This window comes from Phodopus roborovskii, unplaced genomic scaffold, assembly GCF_943737965.1.
Source record: "Phodopus roborovskii unplaced genomic scaffold, PHOROB, whole genome shotgun sequence".
In the NCBI taxonomy this organism is placed as follows: Eukaryota; Metazoa; Chordata; class Mammalia; order Rodentia; family Cricetidae; genus Phodopus; species Phodopus roborovskii.
This window is the reverse complement of record NW_026126413.1, coordinates 12927499-12955469: the sequence shown is the minus strand read 5'-3', so window position 1 is coordinate 12955469 and position 27971 is coordinate 12927499. Positions and strand designations below refer to the sequence as shown.

General features: G+C 39.2%; 1 protein-coding gene across 2 annotated transcripts; it reads left to right on the top strand.

Moving 5' to 3' along the window:
• The first annotated feature begins 4519 nt into the window (after positions 1-4519).
• LOC127220961 (general transcription factor IIH subunit 2) lies at positions 4520-27229 on the top strand. 2 transcript variants are annotated; one of them, XM_051182843.1, is made up of 16 exons: positions 4520-4604; positions 7823-7909; positions 8474-8551; positions 8851-8887; positions 9093-9179; positions 11150-11200; positions 11539-11593; positions 15229-15334; positions 16579-16669; positions 16803-16890; positions 17301-17408; positions 18702-18765; positions 21053-21156; positions 21755-21857; positions 24489-24528; positions 26994-27229. In XM_051182843.1, exons 2-16 carry the CDS (start codon positions 7854-7856, stop codon positions 27111-27113), a joined length of 1188 nt encoding a protein of 395 aa, XP_051038800.1. In that variant the 5' UTR covers positions 4520-4604; positions 7823-7853; the 3' UTR covers positions 27114-27229. The 2 variants fall into 2 exon arrangements, with proteins under 2 accessions (XP_051038800.1, XP_051038801.1); XM_051182844.1 differs by lacking the exon at positions 4520-4604 and adding an exon at positions 6971-7066.
• The last annotated feature ends 742 nt before the right edge of the window (positions 27230-27971 follow it).

Sequence of the window (27971 nt, the reverse complement as noted above, 5' to 3'; positions counted from 1 at the left end):
TACTAGTCCAGTATTTGTAGTTAAAGTTGTATATACAGACATACAGGATATCTCATTTAATTATCATAACAGTCTTGGCATGCAACTGTTCCTTATTATTTTATGGACAAGGAAGTAAATAATTTGACACATTAACAGCTCGTCACACACTAGTGTGTATAGAACTGAAGGAATCTTGATCGTGGACTAGTACATTCTATCTATTCTTTCATCCTAGACTAACTGCTGAGTGATGCATTGATGCATTGTGTAATGTAGGGCTGCTCTGCTCAAGGTATATGAAGTATCTTCTTTTCCTTTTGAATGCACTTGGAAATACTTCACACTAACACAAAATCCTTCTGAAATCTGCAGTCTGTTAGGACCTGGATGGATCAAGAATGGTCATGGCACAGCCTGCTTTCCCCATGGACTGTGGGGCTCCGGCTTCGCTTGGCATGTGGGAATTCTTCGTACCACAACAAATCCCTGCTTCAGCCTAAAATGAAGTTTCTTCTGTCTGGACTTTTTCAAAGTTTTATCTGGGGAAGCCAGAATTAGCATTTATACTTGCTCTCCTGGCTGATTCTACTGCCCCATAATCACTTATTTGAAAAGATAAATGAACTAGGCATAGCTTATTTATTTATTGGGAGATGAGGTCTCACTTTGTACCTCAGGCTGGCCTTGTACTTGTCATCCTCCTTTCTAAGCCTCCCAAGTGGTAGGATTACAGGGGTGCGCCACCCTATTCAGCTACCCTCAAGTGTTTTATATTAGCATTTCTCATAATGGGAAGAGATGAGCAAATTAAGTAAATTGGGATGGTTTTTAGAAAATGCTGTGCTAGAGAATGGTAATAATGATTTTTTGGAACTAAGGGGAGTAATTAATACATACAACCAGGATGTTTTTATGTGCTGTGACAAGATGCGGAAGGGTGTGTCCTAGTTTCGCTGTTGCTACTGTGCACTGCCGTGGCCTGTGTGTTGTCTCAGTCTGGATGTGCTCTATCCAGAAAATTGCTTAACTCTCCTCTGCCTCAGGCTTTTGGTATCTCTAAAAGACATCTGAGAACCATGCATGGTCATGTACTCCCTTAATCCTGTCACTTGCTGAATTTGAGGCCAGCCTGGATTACATGATGAAACTGTAAACACGGGGTGGGGTGAGGGTTACTGGAGCAATGGCTCAGCGACTGTGAGCGCTTCCTCATCTTCCAGAGGACCGAAGTTTGATTCTCAGCACCCACAAAGCGTGGCTCGTAACTGCCTGTAACTAAGTCTTCTTGCCTCTGCCGCACGGCGCTGATGTGCACAAACCGACACACAGAAACATACACTGAATACAAAAATTTTAATTGGTGTTGAGTAGTTAGAAATACAACACATGGCTAGACTGCTTGCCTAGCCATACTCAATTCACTGTCCGGACTACAGAAATCCGAAGATACTTGTAATCTTATTATGGAAGTAATGTGTGATTTAGAAGTGAAATAATAAATATATCCGGGTAACTCTGTCTCCCAAAGTTATTGATGACTTTAATCCCAGCCTTCTCTACATAGCGAGTTCCAGACAGCTAGGGTTACACAGAGAAACCCTGTCTCAAAACACCAAAATGAAAAAAAAAGAAAGTGATACTGAAACAAAAGTTTTAAAGAATTTTTTTAAAAAAATTACATTACTGGGGCTGGAGAGATGGCTCAGTGGTTAAGAACACTGGCACAGGTTCAGTTCTTTCAGAGGGCACAGGTTCAGTTCCCATCACCCACATGACAGCTCACAACTGTCTGTAACTGCAGTTCCATTGGATCTGACACACACACCACAGATATATGTAGGCAAAACACGGATGCACATAAAGTAAAATATTGTGTTATATTGATGTGTGTGGACTCATGGGAGCCATTGTTTTTGGAGGTCAGAGGACAACCTGTAAGAGTTGGTTTTTTTTTCTGTCCACTGTGTAAGTCTTAGGGACCAAACTCTGGTTTGTTAAGCTTGGCAGCAAGCATATTTGCCTGCTGAGCCAAACCTCCTGCTCACAAATTGTGTTTTAAAAGGATGTGTGGGGGGCTGGAGAGATGGTTTAGTGATTAAGAGCACTGGTTGCTCTTCCAGAGGACCCATGTTCAACTCCCAGAACCCACATGACAGCTCACGACTATCTCTAACTCCAGTTACAGAGTGTCTGACACCTTCATGAAGACATACATGCAGGCAAAACACCAATGCACATAAAATAAAAAGTATATGTGTAGGGGCCAATGAGGTGGTTCAAAAGATAGACAGTAAGGTTATTATAGCAGAACCTTTATGTACCTTGTAAATTGTAGTGTGTGTGTGTGTGTGTGTGTGTGTGTGTGTGTGTGTGTGTACCCTAGGCTTAGAAGTTTTAAGGTTAGCCGGTACTGGTGGCATATACCTTTAATTCCAGGACTTAGGAGGCAGAGGCAGGTGGATCTCAGTGAATTTGAGGCCTGCTTGGTTTACAAAGTGAATTCCAGGTCAGCCAGGGCTGTTATACAGGTGCGCCGGTGCCAGCGTGCAACCTCACATCATAGGTGACTGCCCTCATCTGGGAGGGAATCTGTCCTGCCAGGCTTGCTCTTGGGAGCAGTTTTGGTTCCTTGTCATAAAGACATTTACGGATTAGATTTGTCATTCCTAGAATCCAAGAGAACTGCAGAAGGGAGTGAGTTAGCAGGGAAAAATGTCAAGAAACGAGAGAGAAACCACAGAGGGCATATGGTCAGTGTCTGGTGCCCCTCAGTCTTCCTACATTAGTCTTAAAACACCTTTCTAAAATTAATACAGAGCTAAAGTTATGACTGGGAAAAATCTGAATGTCCCACTTCACAAATATTCTTGAAATGTGTTTTAAAGTCATTGGAGGGGGATTCCTCTTCTATTTTTGGTTTAAGGTGAGCTGTGTGTGGGGGGCATGACATCAGGCGATGGGGCTGTAGAGATGGTTCAGCGATCAAAAGCACCTGTTGCTCCTCCAGAGGGTCCGGATTTGGTTCCCACCATTCTCATGGCAGATAATAAATTTCTGTAACTTCAATTCCACGGGATCCAATGCCATATCCTGCCTGTACCAGCCCCAACTTGGCATGCACACACTGTAAGGGAAAAGGGCCATTAAAGAAACACACTTTGACCCTGCACCAAAACCAAAGAAATGCACCCTGACCCTGAAACTGGTGCCAAAGAAACACACTTTGCCCATGGAATCAGAGCCAGTGAAAGAGATATGCCCTGGCCCTAACTAGAGCCAAAAAGCTAAAAAAGACCAGTGAAAGAAACACACTTTGGCCCTGAAACCAGAACCAAATCTGACCCTAAACCTGTGCAGAAAACCAACCAATCCCTGAGTACGAGATCTAGCCATCCTAAACTCAGGGGATTGAAATCTGACCAAAATCTCTCTGGGCAAGCTCCACCCCTAAGAAGCCATATATAAACCCCGTGTCTCTTAAGTTTGTGGCTGGCAGTGGGCAGCCACTCTCCTGGATTCTTTATTCCCAAGAAATCTCTTGAATGAGGTTTGGGTGAGATCGGAGCAGGGATGCAGGGATGACCATGAGCGGAGGGGCCTGTAACTTCGCTGGGGAAAGTCTCTCCTGCCAGAGCAGAGCTGATACACTGGGGAAACCTTTCCCTGAAGCAGGGCTGTAAGCTGCTATGCTTACTGTGACCTGGGTATTCCTTGGCTCCTGAGTGCCAGAATACCTTTCCATCTGAGCTGTAACACTCAGTATTCTGTGACTCCCGAGTGCCAAAATCCTTTTCCATCTCATCCCAGCTGTCAAAATGCTTACACATAGTGCACAGACATGCATGCAGGCAAAAAACACCCATACACCCAAGCCGGTGTAGAACACATCCGGAACTTGTCGTTTTAGCTGTCTGGTCTGCAGAAATGTATCCCACAGTAGAGATCATGGAGTCATCACTAATTGGTTGTTTTATCCACGAGTTCAGCTGACCCCACGCTCACTCTGGCCGTCCCTCAAACACCAATATGTTGCTGCCTCCCAGACTGCACGTGGTTCCCTTGATTCGTAGAGCTTTCCCCCATCGGCTGGCATGGTTGAACGTCCCTGTTCTGGGTGATTTCTCAGCAGAGCCGGGTTCCCGAAGGCACAGCAAGCTCGCGCGCACCATCGCTCCCCAGCTCCCGCCTGCCGCAGCCGCGCCGGAACGTTTTCTGCTTCTGCGTGGCCCCGGCGCGCTGCGGACGGATTTCGGCGGCGCTGTCTGCCTGACGTCACTTCCGGCGAGGGTGGCCTGCCGCGCTCCCGTGAGTGGAGGCCTGCGCGGCACTGAGTGTTGGAGGCTGAGTGCCAGGCGGACCGGAGGGACCTGGAGGAGAGGCCGAGGGGCACTGCCGGGGCGGGCTTCGGGGGCACCCGGAAGGCGGACGGAGGGGTGTGCAGGGCGACGGGCAGCTTCCGCCCGCCGAGCCGAGCCGGGCTGCAGGCCGCGGAGCCTCTCGCTGCCTGGGCTCTAGTTTGCCTCTGGCTGGGTGACCTGGGGCGAGCGCCCAGCAGCGGAGCTGTGCGTTCCTGCGGAGCACGGACAGCGTCGCCCCTGCCCGTCATCCTCGCGCCAGGCAGGGTAAGCTGAGGCAGCCTCGCCAGTTGCCATGCGCGCTGCGGCTCCCGTGTCGGCCGATTGCATCCCCAGCTCTTTCCACCGCAGACCGACCCTCCGTGGACCTTTATTGTAGCTTCTCGGCGGGCAGATGGGTGTAATGGCTGAGGTTCTAGGAAATGGGTTAGTGTTACGAAGTTTGGGGAGTTTTAACTCCTTCCCTGTTAGGTTCCCCTTTATAAGCAGTTTTAATTAAGATGCTCTGTAAGATGCCCCCCCCCACCCACCCGCCCGTTTTGTTTTTGTTTTTCGAGACAGGGTTTGTCAGTGTAGCAGTCCTAGCTGTCCTGGAACTCGCTCTGTAAATAAGGCTGGCCTCGAACTTACAGAGATTCCCACCTGCCTCTGCCTCCCGAGTGTTCCACCACCACCACCGCCCGTCTGTAAGATGCCTTTTTAAGAGTCAAAATTTGTACAATTTTTTACTCATTGGTTCTTATTTTCTCTGAATTTTCCGAGAATAATAGAGTAAAATACGAAGTATTTTGGATGTGGGGGAACCACATTTTAAAAGTTTAGAAGCAATATTATACGAAGTGTGCGTGCACTCGCCCCGGGATCACCGGCGTACTTCACTATGCCCGTCCCGAGCAAACTTTTCATTTTTAGTGTTTACATTAAGTCCAGAAAACAAGGTATGGGAATGTTCAGCTTAGTCACCTTCTTTCCGGCTCCAGTACAGTCTTCAGACGGATGGTACCAAGATACTTACAGTATTGAAATAGCCCATGTTGTAAAATACTGTCAAGGCTGTTCCATTGGGATCGAGGGAGGTGACATGGAAGTAAGATGGAAGACAGGCATCTCCAGAAGCGGGATTTTCCTAAATCAGAGTAACAGAAAGGCCGCAGTCTCTTTGTGGAAGTGGAGACTGCGCTGGGGCATCGGTGGCTTGAGGGTTTGGGCTTGAGAGGGAAGAGTGTACCCGGGAGAAAGAAGCTCGGTGGATCATTTTCCAGCCTTAGTTCTGCCCCTGCAGTTTCTGGGCAAGCATTTGCCAGACTGATATATTTTTATCCTTTATAAAAGGCAAATTGTCAGGGTTGAAGAGGCTTCTAAATTCTGTGGGAAATAAAAAGAGTTTAATAATATTCGATGGCGGCAGGTTTAATTAAAAAGCCTCTTGAAAGTAGTCTCCCACTCTCTAACTTGTCAATAGATTTTAAATTCCATAAGTCCATGTATAGTCTATTCTTCAGTGAGCATTTTTTTTTTTTTTTTGGTTGTGTGTTTTATTTTATTTTCTGAGACAGAGTCAACTGTGTATGTCACACATTGTCTTCACCATAGAGCTGGACACACACCTTTAAGCCCAGCACTTGGGAGACAGGCAGATTTCTGTGAGTTTGAGGTCAGCCTGGTGTACATTCTGTGGTCCAGGCTAGCAGGTCTATATACAAAGGCCCCTTTTCAACAAAACAAAATAGAGGCCTTCCTGCTTCTGCCTCCTGAATGTGGGTTATCTCACTCAGCTCAGTTCTGTATTTTTTTTTAAAAAAAGTTTCAAGCCAAGTGCTCATACCTGTAACCTCAGCACTTGGGAAGCTAAATGAGTTCCTGCCCAGAAGGGCTACATAGTGAGATCTTGTCTTAAACATCGACCACATTGCCATGACATCCTAGCCATATGTATGTATATGTCTTCTATTTTTGGTGAATATATGTTGTATGTGTATGGTTTATTTGTGTGTATCCTAGAAATTAATGTCTAATATCTTCTTGTATTTTCTACCTTTTTTTGAGATAGGGTCTCTTACTGAACCTGTAGCATATTGGTTGGCTAGACTTGCTGGCCATCAAGTTCTACCCCCTCCCCCAAATCGGGATTACAGGTGTGTCTGTATGAGTGCTGCGATAAGAACTGAGGTCTTCCTGTCTGCAGGAACCCCCTACCCCTTGAAGACAGAGTCTTATGTATCCCAGGCCAGCCTTGAACTCACAGAAACCCACCTTCTTCTATCTTCCAAGATCCTGACCCTAACCTTGAATTTTGACCCTCCTGTCTCCTGGGGTTAAAGCCTGTGCCTCCTTTCTCCAACTGATGGCTTTGTGCATACTGGACAGCATTCGCTCAACCAGCTACATCCCTAGCCCATTTTTCTCTAGTCTATAGATACAGTATTATCTATCAAAGGAGGATAACGTATACCTGGGCGGAGGTGTTGCATACCTTTAATCCCAGCACTCAAGAGGCTGAGGCAGGGGTCTCTGTGAGGTCAAGGCCAACCTAGTCCATAGAGTGAGTAATAGGACAGGCTCCAAAGCTATACAGAGATACCTTGTCTCAAAAAAATGAAAATGAAAGGAAAACAGAAGTATTGTTTACTGTGTAGACCACACTGGTCTCTGACTTGCTGCTGTGCTCCAGACAGGATTATACTTGTGAGCTATCATCTCCAGCAATTTTGTCTTAAATTATTAAAGAGGTAAATGTAATATCAATATATGTAATAATTAAAATGTAGAAAACACCTAATCTTAATTCTGTCAATGAAAGAGATTTTTTCTTTACTAGTTAAGTCATATTTCATGTGTAATTTTGTGTTTTTTTTGAATTATGAGCTGTAACATTTACCTATTGATAAAGGATAAATTTCTTTTTTCTTTGTTTTGTTTTTTAAGACAGGGTTTCTCTATGTATCTCTAGCTGACCTGGAACTTGATCTGTAAACTAGGCTGGCCTTGAACTCTCAGAGATCCTCCTGCCTCCCACGTGCTGGGATTAAAGGCGTGTGCTACCCGCAACTGGCTGATAAATTTCATTTTAAAAAATGTGATCATGAGAAAATTCAATCTTACACAAAGGAGAGAAAGAACAATGAATTGCTTTTTATTGGGCACTCAGCTATAATTGATGGTTATAGTTAATCTCATACTCATTCCTCAGAACTCTTGTCCAGTGACATGTCCATGGAACAAGTTTTATTTGTTTTTACAAGTTTCAAAAATATGTTTATTTTTATTGGTTCCATGTTTGAAGTATTAATATCATTTATTGGAAATAGAAAACAATAGTTTCATGACAACTTGGTATTTTTACATAATTACTGAATAAACTACTAGAATAAAATGTATTTTTATATTCTGATGTTTTAAACTTTGTCCTTAACTATCAAGTAATTAGATTCATTTTGTAATAACCATCTTTAGAAAACTTGTTTTTTTTTTTTTTTTTTTTACAGTGTTGAATCAGTATATATCAATATAAAAAACATGGATGAAGAACCTGAGAGAACTAAGCGGTGGGAAGGAGGCTACGAGAGAACATGGTACGTAGAGTGTAATTGTCCCACGTTGTAGACATCGTCTCTTTTCTCTTTAACTTCAGTTTTATTAAAGTGTGTTTTATGTATGTTAAAATTCATGTACCTCAATGTATAATCGGGTGAATTTTTTGAAGACAATTTACTGGTTTTTTTGTATAGCTTTTGCCATAAACTACTTTTAGAACATTTTAATCATAGCATTAAGTTCCTTCATAGTCATTCTGTTTCTGTCCCCTGTAGCTAACTATGAATCCACAATTTATAAATTCACCTTCCTTGTATATTTTATGTGAATTTCAAAGCTCATTCATATATATGTTTCTTTGTAATTGCTGGATAGTGTCCCATATTATTATGGGACTATTGTGCTGCATTTTAGTTTATTCATTCAGCATTTGCTGGAGACTTAGATCAGTTCCAATTTTTGGCTACTGTGGATTCTGGTGCTACAAACATATACATACATATATACATACATTAAATACACACAAATCTTTGCACATCATAATTTTTTGTTGGGTTAGTATTTTTAGCTTATCTTTTCAAACAAATAAATATTGCCTACAGGGAAATTCTTAAAGAAGATGAAACTGGATCACTCAAAGCAACTATAGAAGATATTCTCTTCAAGGCAAAAAGAAAAAGGTATGAAATGCTCATATGAAAGTGTTACAAAAGAAAAATACATTCTTGAAGCCTTTCTGTCCTGTTCTAGACATCTTTAGCACTTCCTTTTAGCTGCGTGCTTGGTGGGGAAGCTCATCTGTAGTTGTCTGATTCAGGGTAAGGAACAAGCAACTAGCCTGCCCCCAGGAAAGTGGTGTTCAGAGACTGTCATGTGTATTCCAGAAGTCAATAATTCATAAAAAGTACAGAGTAATTGTTTTATTGAGTTTTTGGTAGCATATGGTGTTGAAATAAAATATTTTTTATAATTTTAACAGAGTGTTTGAGCACCATGGACAAGTCCGACTTGGAATGGTATGTTATGATTTTTTTCTTTGACTTGTGCAGAACTAGTTTGGATCATAAGACTATTCTGCCTTGACAAAATAAATGATAAAACAGCTACTTTTTAAAAGAATATATTTAAAATGTATGTATAGGATATTTGAATACTAAATGATATTTCTGCTTCTTCTAAAAAATGTTCGTGGAAATTTTCTCCCTCATTTGTTTTTGGTAGATGCGCCACCTTTATGTGGTAGTAGATGGTTCGAGAACAATGGAGGATCAAGATTTAAAGCCCAATAGGTTGACTTGTACTTTAAAGGTATAGTAAAACCACTTAAATCTGTGCTAAATATAGAGAAAGCATAACCACACTCTCACATATACATATACAGACATATATATGTATGTATGTATGTATTGTTTAAGAATGTAGGAAATTTTGTTTTGTTTTGTTTTTCCAGCTAATAACAAGTGTTCACTAAGTAGAAATGCTGCCAGATCATTTTATGAAGTATTTTTTTTATTCTAAGAACTAGTTTATAAATATGTTATGAATTAATTCTCCAACAGTAATTTTTAAAAATTATTTATTTTATGTGCGTTGGTGTTTTGTCTGCATGTATGTGGGTGTCGGATTCTCAAACTGAAGTTACAGTTGTGAACTGCCATGTGGGTGCTGGGAATTGAACCCAGGTTCTCTGGAAGAGCAGCTAGTGTTCTTAACCAGTGAGCCATCTCCATCTCTCCAGCACAATATTTTTTTTTTAAACAAAGAAATGGGTCAGCAAGATGACTCCATGAGTAAGGTGCTTGCTATACAAGACTGGCAACCTGAGTTCTAGTTATTCCTCCAGAGGACCCAGGCTCAATTTCCAGCACCAGTATGGCAGTTTATAACTGGTTATAACCTCCCATTTCAGGGAATCCAATGTCCTTTTCTGGCCTCCACGGGCACCAGGCACACAGGTGATGCACAGATGTATACATGGAGGCAAAACACCCATATACATAAAATACATATACATAAAACACCCATATACATAAAATACATATACATAAAACACCCATATACATAAAATTCATATACATAAAACACCCATATACATAAAATTCATATACATAAAACACCCATATACATAAAATACATATACATAAAACACCCATGTACATAAAATACATATACATAAAACACCCACATACATAAAATACATATACATAAAACACCCATACACATAAAATACATATACATAAAACACCCATGTACATAAAACACCCATATACATAAAATACATATACATAAAACACCCATATACATAAGATAAAATAAAAAATACAAACAGGAAAAATGGTGAAAGGAGAAATCTGACTAATTATAGAAAGTTGTCCTCTGACCTCCACAAGGGCACTGTGATGCATGTTCTTCTCTCTCTCCCTCCGCATGTTCTCTCTCTGTCTCTGTCTCTCTCTCTCTCTCTCACACACACACACACCATGATAATAAAAAATTAAGTTCTTTAAAAAGATTTGAAGCCACGAGGTGGTGGCGGCACTTGCCTTTAATCATAGCAAATCTCTGAGTTTGAGGCCAGTCTGGTCTACAGAGTGAGTTTCAGGACAGCCGGGGCTACACAGAGAACCCTGTCTCAGAAAACAAACAAACAAAAAGACTTGAAGCTGTAAAGTGTTGGCACACACCTTTAATCCCAACACTCAGATGGCAGAGTAGATAGATAGATAGATAGATAGAGAGAGAGAGAGAGAGAGAGAGAGAGAGAGCGTGGGCGTAAGCCTCTTGCCTCCAGAGTGCTGGGACTAAAGGTGTGTGCACCAACGTCCTGCTAACGTTCTAATTTACTAGTGCCTGTTCTTGATGCTGCTCTTACCTCTCTCTTCATTGGATCTTTTCCTCATTTACATTGTTTTAGGCAAGTCCAAGGGGATCCGTGTTTGTTTTGGTTTTGAATTTCAAGATCCAGTCTTGCTGTGTTTCCTCAGCTGACCTTAAACTCATTGCCTTAGGAGCCCCTGCTTCCAGTGTAGCTGGGACAGCAGGCACCTGGCCCTGTGCACCCGGGGTGCAGAGAGAGGGGCACCACCCCAGGCTCAGTGTCAGCCTGGTCTGTGAGTGAGGGGAGGCTAGCCAGGGTTACACAGTGAGACATCTCACCGACACCTTGTCTTCCCCTTGTCATGAGAAGTGCTGCTTAACAAATAGATTAGTAAATACATGATCTTTATTATTGCTGCTTTGTCTTTATATAATACTTCCTTTTAATTTTCTTTCAACAGTTGTTGGAATATTTTGTAGAAGAATACTTTGATCAAAATCCTATCAGTCAGGTATGTAGATAAATGGTAGAATTCAGAACTAAATTCCCGTTTTGCTGCCAAATATAGTTTATTTTTTAAAAAATGAGACATATTTTCCGTGAAGTATTGAGGAAACCAGATTATGTACCTATTTTTTGGTATACTTAATAGTGTAGAGCAAAATAACTCTAAAAGTTAAACATGTATAGTCAGTTCATTGCTAGATTTGTCAAAAACACCATGAGAAAAAATTTCATATATGTTCCTAATTTCTTTTGCAGTTAATAATTGATAGTCCATGTATTTTTTATGAAGAGGAAATAATTTGTTATATTAAAATAATTGTTTTTTTTTTTTTTCATTTTGAGATTGGAATAATTGTGACTAAGAGTAAAAGAGCTGAAAAACTGACTGAACTCTCAGGTATGCATAAAAGTATCTTTGCGAGGCTCAAGGACTTTGCTTACCTAACTCTGTAATCTTGCCCATGTGGCTCCCTGATAAGTAAAGTGACACTTTCTTCTATGCATTTTAGTTGAACAGCTTACTGTCTTTCTGTTAAACTTTGGGGCCTACTATTAATTGTTTTAAATTGAGTTCTGAAATGTTGGATGTATTGCATTGGAAGTAAATATGTTTATTTAAATACACATCCTTTTTTTTAAATATTTATTTTTTACATTTCAATTCCAGTTCCCCCTCCCTCCTCTCCTCCTGCTCCCCCCACCTTCCCTCTGTCTCCCATCTGCTCCTCAGAGAGGGTAAAGCCTCCCCTAGGAAGTCTACTAAGTCTGTCCCATCATCTCGTTGAGGCAGGACCAAGGCACCTCTCCACTCCCACACCCCCGCGTGGGCAAAGTGTCTCTCCATATAGAATGGGCTCCACTAAGTCAGTTTGTGCATTAGTGTTAGATCTTGGATCCACTGCCAGTGGTCACATATATTGTCCCAGTGATACCATTGTCACCTATATTAAGGGAGTCTGGTTTAGTCTTAATACAGGTTTCCTATTTGTCAGACCTGAGTCAGTGATCTCTCATTAGCTCAGGTTCTGTGGGTTTCCCCATCATGGTCTTGACTCCTTTGTTTATATTATTGCTCCTCCCTCACTTTGGTTATACTCCAGGAGCTTGGCCGTTGGTTAGTTTTGGATTTCTGCATCTGTTTCCATCTGTTTCTGGAAGAGGGTTCAAGCTTCTCTGGGGTTATGGAGTATAGGCTAGGTATCTTTTGCTTTGGTATCTACTTTCTGGTTTTGGGTATCTCACTCGGGATTTTTTTTTTTTTTCTAGTTCTGTCCATTTGCCTGTGAATTTTAGGATGCTACTGTTTCTTACCACTGAGTAGTACTCCACTGTATAAATATACCACATTTTCTTTATTCATTCTTCAGTTGAGGGGCATCTAGTTGTTTCCAAGATCTGGTTATTACAAACAATGTTGCTGTGAGCATAGTTGAGCAATCGTCCTTGTGGTGTGAATGTGCTTCCATTGGGGATATGCCCGACAGTGGTATTGCAGGGTCTTGAGGTAGGTTGATCCTTTTCTGAGAAATCACCATACTGATTTCAGCAGTGAAGCAGAGTCTTGAGGTAGGTTGATCCTTCTCTGAGAAATTGCCATACTGATTTCCACAGTGACTGTACAAGTTTGCATTCTCACCAGCATTGGAGGAGTGTTCCCCTTTCTCTACATCCTCTCCAGCATAAGTTGTCATTGATGTTTTTGATCTTAGCCATTCTGATTGGAGTAAGATAGAATCTCAGAGAGGGTTTGATTTGCATTTCCCTGATGATTAAGGATGTTGAACATTTCCTTAAATTTCTTTCTGCCGTTTGAGATTGTTCTGTTGAGAATTCTCTGTTTAGATCTGTACCCCATTTTTTAATTGGATTATTTGGTAGTTAGAGGTCTACTTTCTTGAGTTCTTTGTGTATTTTGGAGATCAGCCCTCTGTCAGATGTGGGGTTGGTGAAGATCTTTTCCCATTCTATAAGCTGCCGTTTTGTCTTGTTGACTGTGTTCTTTGCTTTACAGAAGATTCTCAGTTTCAGGAGGTCCCATTTGTTAATTGTTGCTCCCAAGTCTGTGCAACTGATGTTCTTTTTAGGAAGTGGTCTCCTGTACCAATTTGTTCAAGGGTATCTCCCACTTTCTCTTCTATGAGGTTCAGTGTGCATGGATTTATGTTGCATGTTGATAGCCATTTATACCAGCACCATTTGTTGAATTATATTTTCTTTTTTCCATTTTATATTTTTAGCTTCTTTATCAAAAATTAGGTGTTCATAGGTATGTGGGTTGATATTGGGGTTAAATACACATTCTTATTCTGAAAATAAGATAGCCTAATTGTTACTTATCCAGAAAATTCATATAATTCTCAAATAAAAAATGTCTAATTTTAAAAGCATAAAAGTTGAATTGGACTATTTATAAATGGCTATAGAAATGGCTTAGAGCCCTTGTTCTTACAGAGGACTCCAGTTTAGTTCTCAGCATTCACATGGGGACTCAAACTGTCTCCAGTTTGAGTTACTCCAGTTCCAGGGGACTCTGGCACCCTTTTCTGACCATATACATGCAGGCAGAATTGTCATACATATAAGTTAATGGCAATTTTCTTTATTATATATGTTGTTACAAATTTACATCATTATGTTTTGTAAAATACACTATTTCTTAAATTAGTGTTTTTCTATTAGTACTCATAAGGGATATAACATACTTTGTTCTATTAGTACTCATAAGGGATATAACATACTTTGTTCACTAATAGTTCTTACTGTAACCATAAGGAATCAAATATACATTTGCCAGAAGTGTGCCAGGAAATCAGTTGACAATAATCCCAACGAGGGATTGTCTTAGGTATTGTTAGGGATGTAGCTTAATAAATAAGGCCCTAGGTTTGATCCCCAGGATCATAGGAAACAAAGCCAGGGGCAGGAGAGATGGCTTAGTAGTTAAGAACACCAAGTCCAGTTGCTAGCTCCCACGTCGGCCATAACCACCTGTAACTCCAGTTCTGTGTGGTGCCGTCTTCTGGTCTGTCGGGATACCAGACACACACATGGTTCACAGATGTGCAGCCAAAAACAGCCATACACATCAAACCAAACCAAACCAACCACAAACATACTCCAAAAGGAATTGGCATGTATTCAAAGGTGGGCTGATTTCTCTTGTAGCTGTTTCTAGGAATCCTGGCTTTGTCTTACTTTATTCTCTTAAGAGAAATGATGTCTTCTAATAGCCCCAAGTTTATGTGGCCAGCTTATTTCATAGCTTTAATGTAACTTCAGTGGGATTCCTGGAGAGGAGGATTCCTATTGATCTTACTCATGGTTTGTGTATCCAACAGCTGTTGAAGCAGCCAGGGAGGTGAAATGTTTTGTTGGTTGGCTTAGATTACGCTGTGCCCATAGCAGAATGGAAGGTCAGCACCACAGACTAAATAGGAATATCATGTGATTGAGGGAGGGGTGTTTCTCTGAGGAAGATACGTCAACTCTTTTCTTTCCCTCCTGTCCTCAAATTCAAAGAGTTTTCAGTAGATGGGGGTGATTTCATATGTTGGGAAGATGAAATAACTTTTAGAGACTCTCATACGACTTTTGGACAGCTCCACTCCTTACAGTCACCCATTGCTGTAAGCCACACTGGCACTGAGGTAATCTGCATTTCCCCTGTGCCCACAACACAGTGGATTATGTGGGATGGTGGTGAGGGAAGAAAATAGAGAACCAGGAGATGTAGGTTTGGGTGTCGGTACTCCTCCCGCTAGGCAGGTCTGTGTCTTCCAACACATCATGTCATTTGTTTAGATTTGTTAGAAAGTGAAAATAGACAATTTATTCTAGAAAAGACCCAAATATACATATGTATATATTATTTCCAGTATGAAGGGAGACCAAACATTTCTGATAAAAATACCAAATTGATAAAAATAGAAATTGAAGTCATTCTGTAAATCATAAATTTGTACAGTTTAGGAAAACAACATGCTTTATATATATAGAGAGAGTATTATTAAAAGTTATTTCATTTTACTTTAGGAAACCCAAGAAAACACATAACATCTTTGAAGAAAGCTGTAGATATGACCTGCAATGGAGAACCCTCTCTTTATAATTCCTTAAGCATGGCTATGCAAACCCTAAAGTTAGTATTTTAAATTTTATTTATTTTATTTTTAATTATGTGTCTGTGTGTGTGCATGTGCATGTATGTATACATGAGTAGAACATGCCAGAAGAGAGTGTCAGATTCCTTGGAACTGGAGTTACAGGCATTTGTGAACTGCCCAGCATGGGTGCTGACTTGAACTCTGGGCCTCTGTAAGAGCATACATACTTGTAGCTGCCGAGCCATCTCTTCAGGCCCCCCCTCCCCTCCCTCAGGACAGTATTTTCCCATGTTGTCCAGGTACCCTCCAGCTTGCTATGTAACTGAGGATGACCTGAACTGATTCTTCTGTGTCTATCTCCCCAGTGCTGAGATCACAGGCATCACAACCATAGCCAGTTTACATTATTATTTATAATTGTTTCAGATTTTTTTTTTTTTGTGAGTTGTATTAGGTCTTCTCATGATGCCTGTTTTAACAAAAGAATTAAGTAGGAAAAGATCTAAAATGTCATATATGATGTTTTTTTTAATGTTGGCTATTTTTTTTTTTTAAGATTTATTTATGTTTAGAGTGTTCTGTCTGCATGTATGCCTGCAGGCCAAAAGAGGGCACCAGATCTCATTGTAGATGTTTGTGAGCCACCATGTGGTTGTTGGGAATTGAACTCAGGACTTCTGCACTCAGGACCACTGAGCGATCTCTCTAATCCTATGTTGGTTATTTTTGATTGATATTGTATCAGTTAAAGTATATCTGTAATGGGCTTAGAAAAATATTAGAAAATTCACATTAGTACAGAAGAATTATGAAAAAAATTGAGTATAAATTGAATGGCTATGCATGGCATTGGATGCTGGTAATACCAGTACTACAGAGGCTAAGGCAGAAAGCTTATGAGTGTGAGTTAATGTAAGACCATGTTGAGAGAGAGATTAAAATTAGAATTTTTTTTTTTTTTTTTTTGAGACAGGGTTTCTTTGTGTAGCCTTGGCTATCCTAGGACTCACTCTGTAGACCAGGCTGGCCTTGGGCTCATAGAGATCCACCTATCTCTGCCTCCCAAGTGCTGGGATTAAAGGTGTGTGCTGCCACTACCTGGTGAAATTTAGAATTTAATACCAAATAATAATCATGAATTGGCTGTAACTTTACTAACATACATTATAACACTTTGTAGCTTAAATTTATAAGCCATGTGTATTCTCCCTTTTAGATAAACATTTAGCTAGTGTAATTTGCTTAATCTATTGACGTGTATCTTCACCTCTCTTTATAGACACATGCCTGGACATACAAGTAGAGAAGTCCTAATCATCTTCAGTAGCCTGACAACCTGTGATCCATCTAATATTTATGATCTTATTAAGGTAGGACCAACACTTAAGCTAGATTCTAAAGAAAATTCTGTAATAAATTTCAGAACACTATTTTTCAAAGTTAGTATTTATAAATATTTTTCTTTTTTTCCTGAAATCTTTCATCTGTTTGGATCTTATGAAGACCCTGAAGGCAGCTAAAATCAGAGTGTCTGTTATTGGATTGTCTGCAGAGGTTCGAGTTTGCACTGTACTTGCTCGTGAAACTGGTGGTATATATCTACTGTCTTCAATAATTGTAATTACCGAATAATTTATTAAGTAGGAAGTTTTATACCATTAAACTGAAACCATTTTGTGCCAGTAGTCCAAAATATAGCTGCAATCTTAAACATTACATTGATTTTTTTTTTCTAAGCGACCACTTAAAATGCAATGAATTTTCAGTAAGTTAATGTTAAGAGTTATAATTTTTAAAAAAATTAGTAACCTCACTATATGTAATACTTTGTAAAGACTGTGTAGCTTGGCTTTAATTTTAGTTACTATTATGCCTAAAGAATTGATTGGGAGATGATTTTTTAAATGATAATTTACTTAATGAATTGTTTATTTTCATGATTAAACTTACACAGAAACTCCTTCCTTTTTATAACTGCTGTGGTTTGCTTTTGCTTGTCAGGCACATACCATGTTATTTTGGATGAAACCCATTACAAAGAGTTGCTAACACATCATGTTAGCCCTCCTCCTGCCAGCTCCAGCTCCGAATGTTCTCTCATTCGTATGGGTATGTGTTTCTTTTGTGTTGTTTACATGTAGGCCTTTGGTACAAACTAGGCATTCTGCTTTCATTTGTGCAAGTTACTGCTTTGACATTTAAGATTTTTTTCTTAAATCTTTAACAATAGAAAAATAGCATGTTTATAAAATGAAGAGAAATTTAAAGCTACTTATAGTCATGTCATATGAAAGCACTTCTGGCCTTTTTGTTAAGCTAGGAGGGTATAAAGGTATTTTATTTAATGAAAAATACTTGTAAGAAATTTGATAAATAAGCTACAAAGTATCATATAATCAAAGTATGTCATACAAATTGCAAAGACAGAAAGTTGCAGAGTACACCAAATTATTGGTTTTTTTATTTTTTATTTTTTATTTTCAGGGAGTAGGAAATGAATGGTCATAAAATGGTCATTTAATTTTTCTTTTTCTGAGAGACAGGGTTTCTCTGTGTAGTCTTGATGACCTAGAACTCACTATGTAGACCAGGCTAGCCTCGAACTCGCTGAGATCTACCTGTCTCTTCCTCCCAAGTGCTGGGACTAAAGATGCTCACCACCACTGCCTGGCACCTTTGCTTTTATTTGTTCATTTATTCAATTATTTTGTGATGCTGGACATTAAACCCCAGGCCTTGTACATACTAAACACATGGCCATACACTGAGTTTCCCTTAGTCATTTATTTGTTTTTATTTGTAGATTCATTTTTCATTTTATATCTTGATCTCATTCTTCTGGTTGCTGCTTTTTCCTGAATATGTATTCATATTTTTAAATTGTATATGGAAAATAAATGAAAAGTTTGTGCATCTCAAAAAATTAATAATATTTTCATGCAGTCATATAAAATACAATATATTTTGGTCATATTTATGTCCTATTTCTTCCTCCAATTTCTCCCATATCTATTCCCTCAAATTTCAAAAATGTAAACAGAAATATGTGCTTAGATAAAGAGAAACTATATCATGTAACATATATTTAGTTGTATTAGAAACTATATAAAATGTGTGAACTCTTTTTAGATGCACTATTGTTAAAATATAAATATAAATTTTGGAACGTGAGGACATATGTGTAGCTAGGTCATTCTCCCTTTTCCTCTACTTTTTCCTATACCTGGGAATTAGAGTTTCATCATATTATGATAAACACATATGTACTTAAGAGAAGGAAAGAGCTTTTTACAAGTTGGTTGATTTTTCTGTTAGGACTGTTTTTATATTCATAGTTCTAAAATTCTGTTGTCTATAAAAAGTTAATGCTTTATTTTATTTTATTTTTTTATACTTATAAAGGATTCCCTCAGCATACCATTGCTTCTTTGTCCGATCAGGATGCAAAACCATCCTTCAGCATGGCGTAAGTAAAGAGCAATTGTCAGTGACATTTTAACATTTAAAATTCACTCCTCATTTGGGCATTGGTGGCACACACCTTTAATCCTAGCACTCAGGAGGCAGAGGCAAGTGGATCTCTGTGAGTTCGAGGCCAGCCTGGTCTACAGAGTGACAGGACAGGCTCTAAAGCAATAAAGAGAAATCCTGTCTCGAAAAACCTAAATAAATAAATAAGTGAAAAGAAAATAAAATTCATTCTTCCAAGTTTTAACTTAAAATTAGAAGGTCTTGAAATACAGTGGTTTTTTTTTTTTTTTTTTTTTTTTCTCCTCCAAGATAGGATTTTTCTTTGGCTGTGGAGCCTGTCCTTAATCTCGCGTTGTAGACTAGGCTGCCTTTGAACTTACAGAGATCCGTCTGCCTCTGTCTCCCAAATTCTGGGGTTAAAGGCTTTTAATGATTTTTATAAACTAATACTATCTATACAGCCATAAAAAGCAATTATCTTTGTAAATGTCTATGCTGTGATGGTTAGGATATATTACTATGTATGCTATGTATAATATATTGCCAGTCATCTAAATTAAGGGTGGGGGAGGCGTGCTGACTTACATCTGTAATTCCAGTACTCAAGAGACTAAGGCAAGGTGATAGTTTTGAGTTTCAGGTCACTTTGGGCTATAAAATGAGATCCTATCTCAAAAGTTATAAAAATAAAAATTCGGATATGAGTAGATATATTTACTTGTTTATTCTAATGATAAAAAATAGTGGGAATAGAAAGTTAAAAAAGTTAATCTTGGTGGGTGCTTGGGTAACTTAGGGAGGCTCTTCTCAGAATGAAAAGATAAAGGAGGGCTGGGGATGAGCTAAGTGGTAAAGTGTTCAAAAGACATTTAATGGAGCCCATAGTAATGGGACCAGATTAGGTTCATTGTCTGATCAAGACCAGAGTAGTCATACTTAAAACAAACTTTGAGTTGATCAGTAAGTATCTAAGTTACTTTACTCTAAAACAAAGCTCGAAGTGTTTATGGAGAAAGTAGTTAGCACCCAGAATAACACAATTTACAATATCTGACAGCATGTAGGAATGACTAGGCAGCCAGCTGTGCTGATGCACATGGTTACATGCCGGCACTGGGGGATGAGAGAGGAGGTCATGGCAAATTCAAGGTTGGCTTAGGTTATGTAGAGACACTGGGAAGGGAGAGGGAATGGATGAAAGGGTGGGAAGGAGAGAGGGAAGTTAGTGTGTATGTGGTGGGGGCAAGTTTCCCTAGAGTATGAAAGAACAAGAATAACAAAGAAAAATTACAGAATGGAAGCCAGAAGACACTGGAATTTGGAGATGGCTATTAAAATAGCCAAGGAGAACTTGACAATGTATAAAGAGACTCAAATCAAACTTCTAGAAATGAAGGACATAATGTCTGTGAAGAAACGTGTACCGGAAGTGCTGAAGGGATGGCTCAGTGGTTTATGTTAGGAGTAAGGTTTTTCCTCCACAGGCCTGGGCCCAGACTGTATTAGATATAACGCTGTTGGCCTGTTACTAGTTTCTTACTGGCTAGCTTTGTCTTAAATATTAACCTATTTCTATTTAATCTAAGTACTTCCACATGGTCTCATCTTACTGGTGAGGGGCTGGCGTTCTGCTCTCTCCAGTCTCTCCATGCTGACTCCTCCTTACTACTTCCTCGAATCCTCCTTGTCTCCTAGTCCCGCCAATCTTGCTTTCCTATTGGCCAACAGTGCTTTATTCATTAACCAGTATGAGAAACATATTTACAGAATGACATCTCCCATCAGGTTAAGACTCCAGGTCCAAGCAATATAACACCTCTGGTCTCTGAGGACACCTGTACTCATGTGCACAACCCCATCCCCCTGATTAAAAATAAAATAAATCTTAAGAAAAGAAAAACACACTGTATAGGATTAACAGATTAGACAGAGCAAGAGATAAGAGAAAGAAAAAAAATTCAGAGACAGCAAGAGAAACTTCAAACTAAAGACAGAAAAAAGGATAACATTAGTGAGCAATGAGGAATACATTTTTTCAAGTAAAAATTTTACTCATTTATCATATATATATACACATACATACATACATACATACATACATACATACATACATATATATATAGGCAGATTCTCACTATGTGGCCATGGTGGGTCTGAAACTTACTATTAGATTAGGCTGGCCTTGAACTCACAGATATTTGCCTGCCTCTGTCTTCTGAGTTGGGATGAGTTATACACGTTAGCTTGTTTCACCTTTTAAAAATAACTGTTTTCTCTCATAGGCATTTGGATAATAGCACTGAGCCAGGACTTACACTGGGAGGTTATTTCTGCCCACAGTGTCGAGCAAAGTACTGTGAGCTTCCTGTTGAATGTAAAATATGTGGTAAGAGCCATATTATCCTTTACTCAGTAAATTAGTATTAAATAATTCCTATCTGTATAGCTGCTGAAATAAACAAAAATATTGAGTCCTGCTTATTATGTACTTAATTTATATAAAGGAAATAGAAATAATCCACTTCTAAGACTAAACATAGCATTATAGATGTTTCCTGATTCTCTTTCTGATAAATGTATTCTTTAAAAGCACTATAATAGATTTAATAGACATTTTTGGGCTTTTAATAGAATCATTATATATAAGTTGAATAAGGAATTAATATAATTCTAAGGTCTTTCATTTTTAAGTAAGGAAATAGTTTTCCAAGAGAGGTTATGCATTTAGTGACAGAATGATTTCTATCCTATAAACTTTCTTTATGGCTACAGGTAAAGAACATTCAAGGTCCAAAAAATACTGAGTGCTGGATATATAGCATAACGGCAGGTTTTAGTGTGTGTGAGGCCCTAGATTTGATCCCCACCACTAGAAAAATAGAAATAAAAACACTTGGAAGTAATTTTTCTAAGTGTATTACTTGGCTTTTCAACTGTTGTCTTATGAGGTTGTGCTTATGAATATTTCTGTCTTTACACATTAGGTCTTACTTTGGTGTCTGCACCTCACTTGGCACGATCTTACCATCATTTATTTCCTTTGGATGCTTTTCAAGAAATTTCTCTAGAAGACTATAAAGGAGAAAGGTATAAGAGTTTTGATTAATTTATATGCTACAGTGGTAAACTAATGTTTGAAACAATTTTCACCTAAAGTTATATTAATTTGTGTAAAATTACTTTTAATATAGGAAATGAGATGTAGACTACTTTGTATTTCTAGAAATCTGTTTATTTCCCTAAAAAAATTCATATATTTGTGGTTAAGAGTGATGGTACATTGGTTTGGTAGGGGTTGGGGCTGGGGCCTAGAAAGATGGCTCAGTGGTTAAGAGTGTGTACTGTTCTTGGAGAGGACCCAGGTTGGGTTCCCAGCACCTCACAACTGTCACAGCTGCCTGCCTGTACTTCCAGCTCTAGGAGATTCTGTGCCTTCTATCCTATATCTACACTCATCTGCATATACCCATACACAGATGCATATACATAATTAAAATGAAAATAAATCTTTTTTTTTTTTTTTTTCCCCAAGACAGGGTTTATTTGTGTAGCTCTTGCTGCCCTGGAACTCACTTTGTAGACCAGGCTGGCCTCTGACTTAGAGACGTTTGCCTGCATCTTGCCTTCTGAGTGCTAGGGTTAAAGGTGTGCACCACCACTACCCTGCTTGATTATAGATTTTTAGGAAATGAATATTTTCTATTTTTTAAGAGCATCAGCATTTGGGAACCTTTGATCACCAAATAATTTTGCATTTATTTATCACTTTTCACGCTTAAAAATATCATAGAAGAAATTTTATATGCTGATGGAGAGATGGCTTGTGGACCCCAGGATTTCATTGCCCAGCTAGCCTAGCCATTCAGTGAGCTCCAGGTTCATTGAGAGACCCTGTTTCCTGTTTCTTAAAACAAGGTAGAGAATGATTGAGGAGGACACTCCTTATCAACCTCTGGCCTCTATGTGCATACACATACCACATGGGAAAATAAGTAATTTTAAACAAGCATGTCTAGATCCCTTTTCTTTGTGGTTTTTTGAGACAGGGTTTCTCTGTATTACTTTGGAGATTGTCCTGGAACTTGCTGTGAAGGCCAGGCTGGCCTTGAACTCACAGTGATCCACCTTCCTCTGCCTCCCAAGTGCTGGGATTAAAGGTGTGTGCCACCCAAAGTTATCCTTTAAAAAGGCTTTATACACTCACTGTTTACCCATGCTTGACTGATACTAGGCATTATGAAAGTTTTTATATTGGCCCAAATTGACAAGTCAAAACCCAGGTTGAATTGTTTTAAGTTGTATTGAAGTGCGAAGCCTCGTAGTTGAATAAATATGCCAGAAAGTAGAGTAAAAGCTGTACTGTGGTGTAAATAGGAGAGTTAAATATGAAACAGGTGAATTTATGTTGAAGGTTCACTGTGAGAATAATGTGAAAGATACATTGTAGGGTAGCAAAGTATTTTTCTTCTAAAAAGATAATTTCTGCCTGGCGGTGGTGGCACACACCTTTAATCCTCACACTCAGGAGGCAAAGGCAGGTGGATCTCCATGAGTTGAAGGTCAGCCTGGTCTACAGAGCGAGTTCCAGGACAGCCAGGACTGTTACATGGAGAAACCCTGTCTTGAAAAACCAAACTGAACCAAAACAAACAAACAAAAAATCTAATTTTTTTACACAATTTTGAAATTTCAAAATATGCAGCAAAATATTAAAACTGTCAGCTATACTAGGTGCTAACCAGAGCATTCACCTTCAAATTTGGAGGGAAAAGTATCACTGACTTAAATCATATCCCCACGCCAGCTGTCAGCTTCCTGTTATGAAAACATAAAGATGTTTTCAGGCTTTGAGGTCTCACAAAGACCCTTCTGGGGGAGGCTGGCACAGTACATAAAGGTACCTGACACCAAGCATGATGACTGAGTTCAGCCCTGAGGACCCACATGTTGGAGCAAGGGAAGTTGTCCCGTCTTCCATATTCATGCCATACCACACACATACCCACACACATACATATAGATACATAAATAAAATATTATAGAAATTGCTTAACAAAAAAGTGTTACTTGGGAGATGTCCTGGAAGAAGGAGGAGTGAGGAGGAGATGGACGTGGGGGTCTATGGGCAGGTATCTAACTGCAAACATGCCAAAGGAAGCTTAAGGGTAAGGGTGTGGAGAAATCAGAGTGATATCTGTTTAGGGGGACTAGTCAGTCTTGTTTTGCAAAGTCAGAATTCTCCAAGAAAGATGTCTTGAGGGGAAACCCTAGATTTCCTGAGAGTTAAATGTGTTCAAAGGCTGTTAGACTATTCAGGGAAAGATTAGAGCTGAACAATGTCAATTATGTAGGAAAGTAAGTTTGCAATTAACTATCAAATTCTCATACAATTGCAGTTCGGAAAGCATGTGTTTATTTAGTCATAATGAAAATAAGAACTAAGTTTTGGGTTATGTGATGACCTGGGACATATTGTATGATTTTTCTTGTTCTGAGAAATTGTAAATGGGGTTTATTGAGTGTACTACAAGGAGCAATAGGCTAGACTATAACAAAAGTGCGATAGCCCATACTCTTAAGTTTAAAAGAACTATTGACTTCTTAAAATGTTCTCTAATGTGTAAATACAATTACTTTTTGAAGGATTCTAGGTACTAAGCTTTTATTTAGTATTTTAATGAGTGAAAAAAAAATGATTGTCAAACTTTTCTTTTTCAGATTTTGTTATGGATGTCAGGGGGAATTGAAAGACCAGCATGTAAGTTCATTGGCTTTATCAACATTAAGTAATACATAAGAAACATTGAGCAGTGACACTATAATAAGTTGTGAGTAGATTGTTGAAGGTCAGGCTTTTATCAGGTTGTTCCCTATAAAGAAAATAAGTAGAGTTAAAATAGGAACAAAGTTTTTTTGAAGACAGAGCCAGGTGTAGTGGCATGTACCTATAATCTCAGCTGTTGGCGTGGTAAGGCGAAGAAGCACTTTGGAATTCAAGGTCACCCTGGGCAGCATAGTGAGCTCTCGCTCATCTTAAGACATAGCAGACTTTATTACTGGGCATGGTAGCTCCCTGAGTGCTGAGGTCACAGGCTTGTGCTACCATGCCCTGCTTGCTCTCACATATAAAGGAGTTTTATGAAGGTAGGTACAATAGCGGTGTATAATGTCCCAGCTGTTCAGGAGGCTGAGGTAGGAGGATCTTAAGTTCTAGACCAGTCTGGGCAATGTAGCTCCATTTCTCAAAAATAAATAAATAATAAAGAAAATGAATGAAGAGAGAAATTTTATATTCCTTGTTTTCAGTGGAGTAGGTCAGTGGTTGAGCACCTACCTAGCATCCATGAAGCCCTGACATTGAAACCCTGCATTGAGCAAAAACGTTGTGTAGTTTTCTTTGTCATTAGTTGCTTCATCTTCACTAAAACTACTTTAAAAAACCATTTGGCAGTATTACAATGTATTATTATTAGTATGTGTGAGAGTGTGAGCACATGAATGTCAGCAGTGCATGTGTGGAGGTCAGGGAACAATTTTTGGAAGCCAGTTCTCTCCAATTTTTATATGGGTCCTGGGGATCAAATTCAGGGTTACATTGTAAAGTGCTTTACGCTCTGAGCCCCCCCCCATCTGTCTGTGTGTGCTATGTGTGTATGCTTTCAGGGCTGACCGTTAGTCCTGGATATTTCTCCCACTCTCAGTGGTCCTCGCCTGCTCACAGTTCTTTGTGTTGGGTTGATGCCCCATGGGCTTGCCTACATCCATGGTAGCATGTCTGCTGGCATCCTTGTCCAGCTAATGTTCAGGCAGTCACATTAGTGACACTTGATGGGTATAGCTTCTCTGACATTCCTAGGAGACACAGTCTAACAGCATATTCCCTATTTCTCTGGCTCTTAGAATCTTTCTTAACCTCTGAGCTGCCTCTCTAACCCAAGATCTTTATACCTTCCTCTTTGCAACGATCCCTGAACCTTAGGTGCAGGAGTTGTATCAGTTGGGATCGGGCTCCACAACTCTGCATTTTGGTTGGTTGTGGTTTTCTGTAATGGTCTCTGTTGCAAAGTTAAGTTTCCTTCACGAGGATTACAATTATCTGTGGGTATAAGGACAGATATTTAGAGTGTAGTTAGTACTTTTGCTGGTTTAGTAAATTGATGGTTGTAGATTTTCCTCCAAGATCCATGACTTAACTAACTCTGGGTAGTTGACTAGGTTTCCAGTACCAGGCATAATTTCCCTCTTGTTGAATGGACCTTAAATCCAATTAGAGAGCTGTGGTTACCACTAAAGTATGCATCCCACTATTCTACTCTTATAGTGCCATGCTGGTTACATCATGGCTGAGTAGGACTGTTGGTTGTTTTCCTCCTTTGAAAGCAAGTGTGGATCCTAATGCTACCATGCAAGTTGGTCCGCAGGAAGGAGGCTTTCTTTCAGTTTCCTGAGGACTAGCTTTCATATTACCAGGAGGTGCTCCATTAGTCAGTTTTAAAGAACACATCTTTTCATGTTCAAAACATTGATTTTAAATCTGTGTGTTGTTGCCCTAGAAATCTTAGACCAAATCACATGGATCCATGTATGTAATGCTGATAAAATTATGCATTTTTGTATGTTTTATGTGTGTCATTTGACATTCTCTTGTGTTTGTTTTTGTGCTTTTTTTTTTTTTTTTTGAGGTAGGGTTTTGTAGCCCACCTTAATATGTGTTTGTGATCCTCCTGCCTCTACTTTCCAAGTGCTAGAATTATAGGTGTGTGCCCACCTTCCTCCCAGCTGCTTGTCATATCCCTTAAAGGGTTAACAAGGGAATATAGCTTTTGCAATTAAGAGGTCATTCTCTAAGAATAACTAAGTCTGTGGTAAGTTTTGGTGCTTTTTTAAAATTAGAATTGTCAAATGCCTTCACATCTAGTACTGGTTTTAAAATCATGTGTCTTCCCCAAATAGTTATTTAAAAGCAAGTAATCATGAATGTCCTTTATTTAATAGAATAGACTTTAAGGACTCAAATCAGAGTCACTCCTTACTATTAAGGGCCAGCTTAAGGAGAAAATACGTGTTAGGTTTGAGAAAATTGTGTTAGATTTAATAAGTAATAAGTATGTAGGTGGATAGGGGAAAATTGACAGGACTAGAGAGCAAGGCTTTACGTGTCTTTTGACTGCTGTACTTTTGGAAATTAGTTTGGTGTATTCACTTTTCTCCTTTTCATTGCAGGTCTATGTTTGCACAGTGTGCCAAAATGTTTTCTGTGTGGACTGTGATATTTTTGTTCATGACTCTCTCCACTGTTGTCCTGGCTGTATTCATAAGATCCCAACTCCTGCAGGTATTTGATTTCAGCTTGAAGGACACACACTGAGTGGGTTAAGAAAGCTTGAAACTGTAAATAAAATGAATTTTTGAATAAAACGATTCTTTAATTAAAACATGAAAACACTTTGAAAGAAGAATCTGACTTAAACTTTTTGCTATGAAAATGTAATATTTTATTTATAGTCTATCAGAAATGTGCATATAAATTCAATTAATTTTGTTTCCTATTATTTTGAGTCATAAATCTGACTCATTATTACATATAAGTTAGCTATAATGATTAAAGTGATGTCATAGTCTTGTTTTTACATTTTTATTTCCATGTGAGTGTCTGTATGAGTTTCTAGTCATCATAGATGCCCACAGGAGTCAGAAGAGGGCATCAGATCCCTGGAATTGGAGTTGAAGTGCCCAATGTAGGTTAGGAACTGAACCTAGGTCCTGTGCAAGAGCAGCAACTGCTCCTAATCATTGAGCCATCTTTTCAACTCCAAAGTATGCTCTTTAAGAAAATAAAAACCACATGTGCTTTCGAACACGCATACATGCATGTGATCAGAGTCATACCAAATGTACCAAAGTAATTGATGTTCCTCTCAGGATTCATGTTCATTGAGTGGCTCTTTTTTAAACTTTATTTTATGCTCATTGATGTTTTGCCTGCCTGTATGTCAGTGTGAGGGTGTTAGAAGCCCTTAAACTGGAGTTACAGACAGGGTGAGCTGCCATGTGGCTGCTGAGAATTTGTGGTTTTGAAAGGAAATGGCCCCAAAGGGAGTGGCACTATTAGGAGGTGTGGCCTTGTTGGAGGAAGTGTGTCACTGTGGAGGTAGGCTCCTAGGTCTCATATTGCTTAAGCCATTCCCAGTGAGACCACTT

What these genes read in the sequence shown, in the direction of transcription:
- LOC127220961 (XM_051182843.1), top strand. Translation starts at nt 7,854, where the DNA reads ATGGATGAAGAACCTGAGAGAACTAAGCGGTGGGAAGGAGGCTACGAG. An exon ending in ATCAAAATCCTATCAGTCAG is followed by an intron (nt 11,201 to 11,538) that starts GTATGTAGATAA and finishes TTTCATTTTGAG; the next exon opens with ATTGGAATAATTGTGACTAA. An exon ending in ACTTGCTCGTGAAACTGGTG is followed by an intron (nt 16,891 to 17,300) that starts GTATATATCTAC and finishes TTTGCTTGTCAG; the next exon opens with GCACATACCATGTTATTTTG.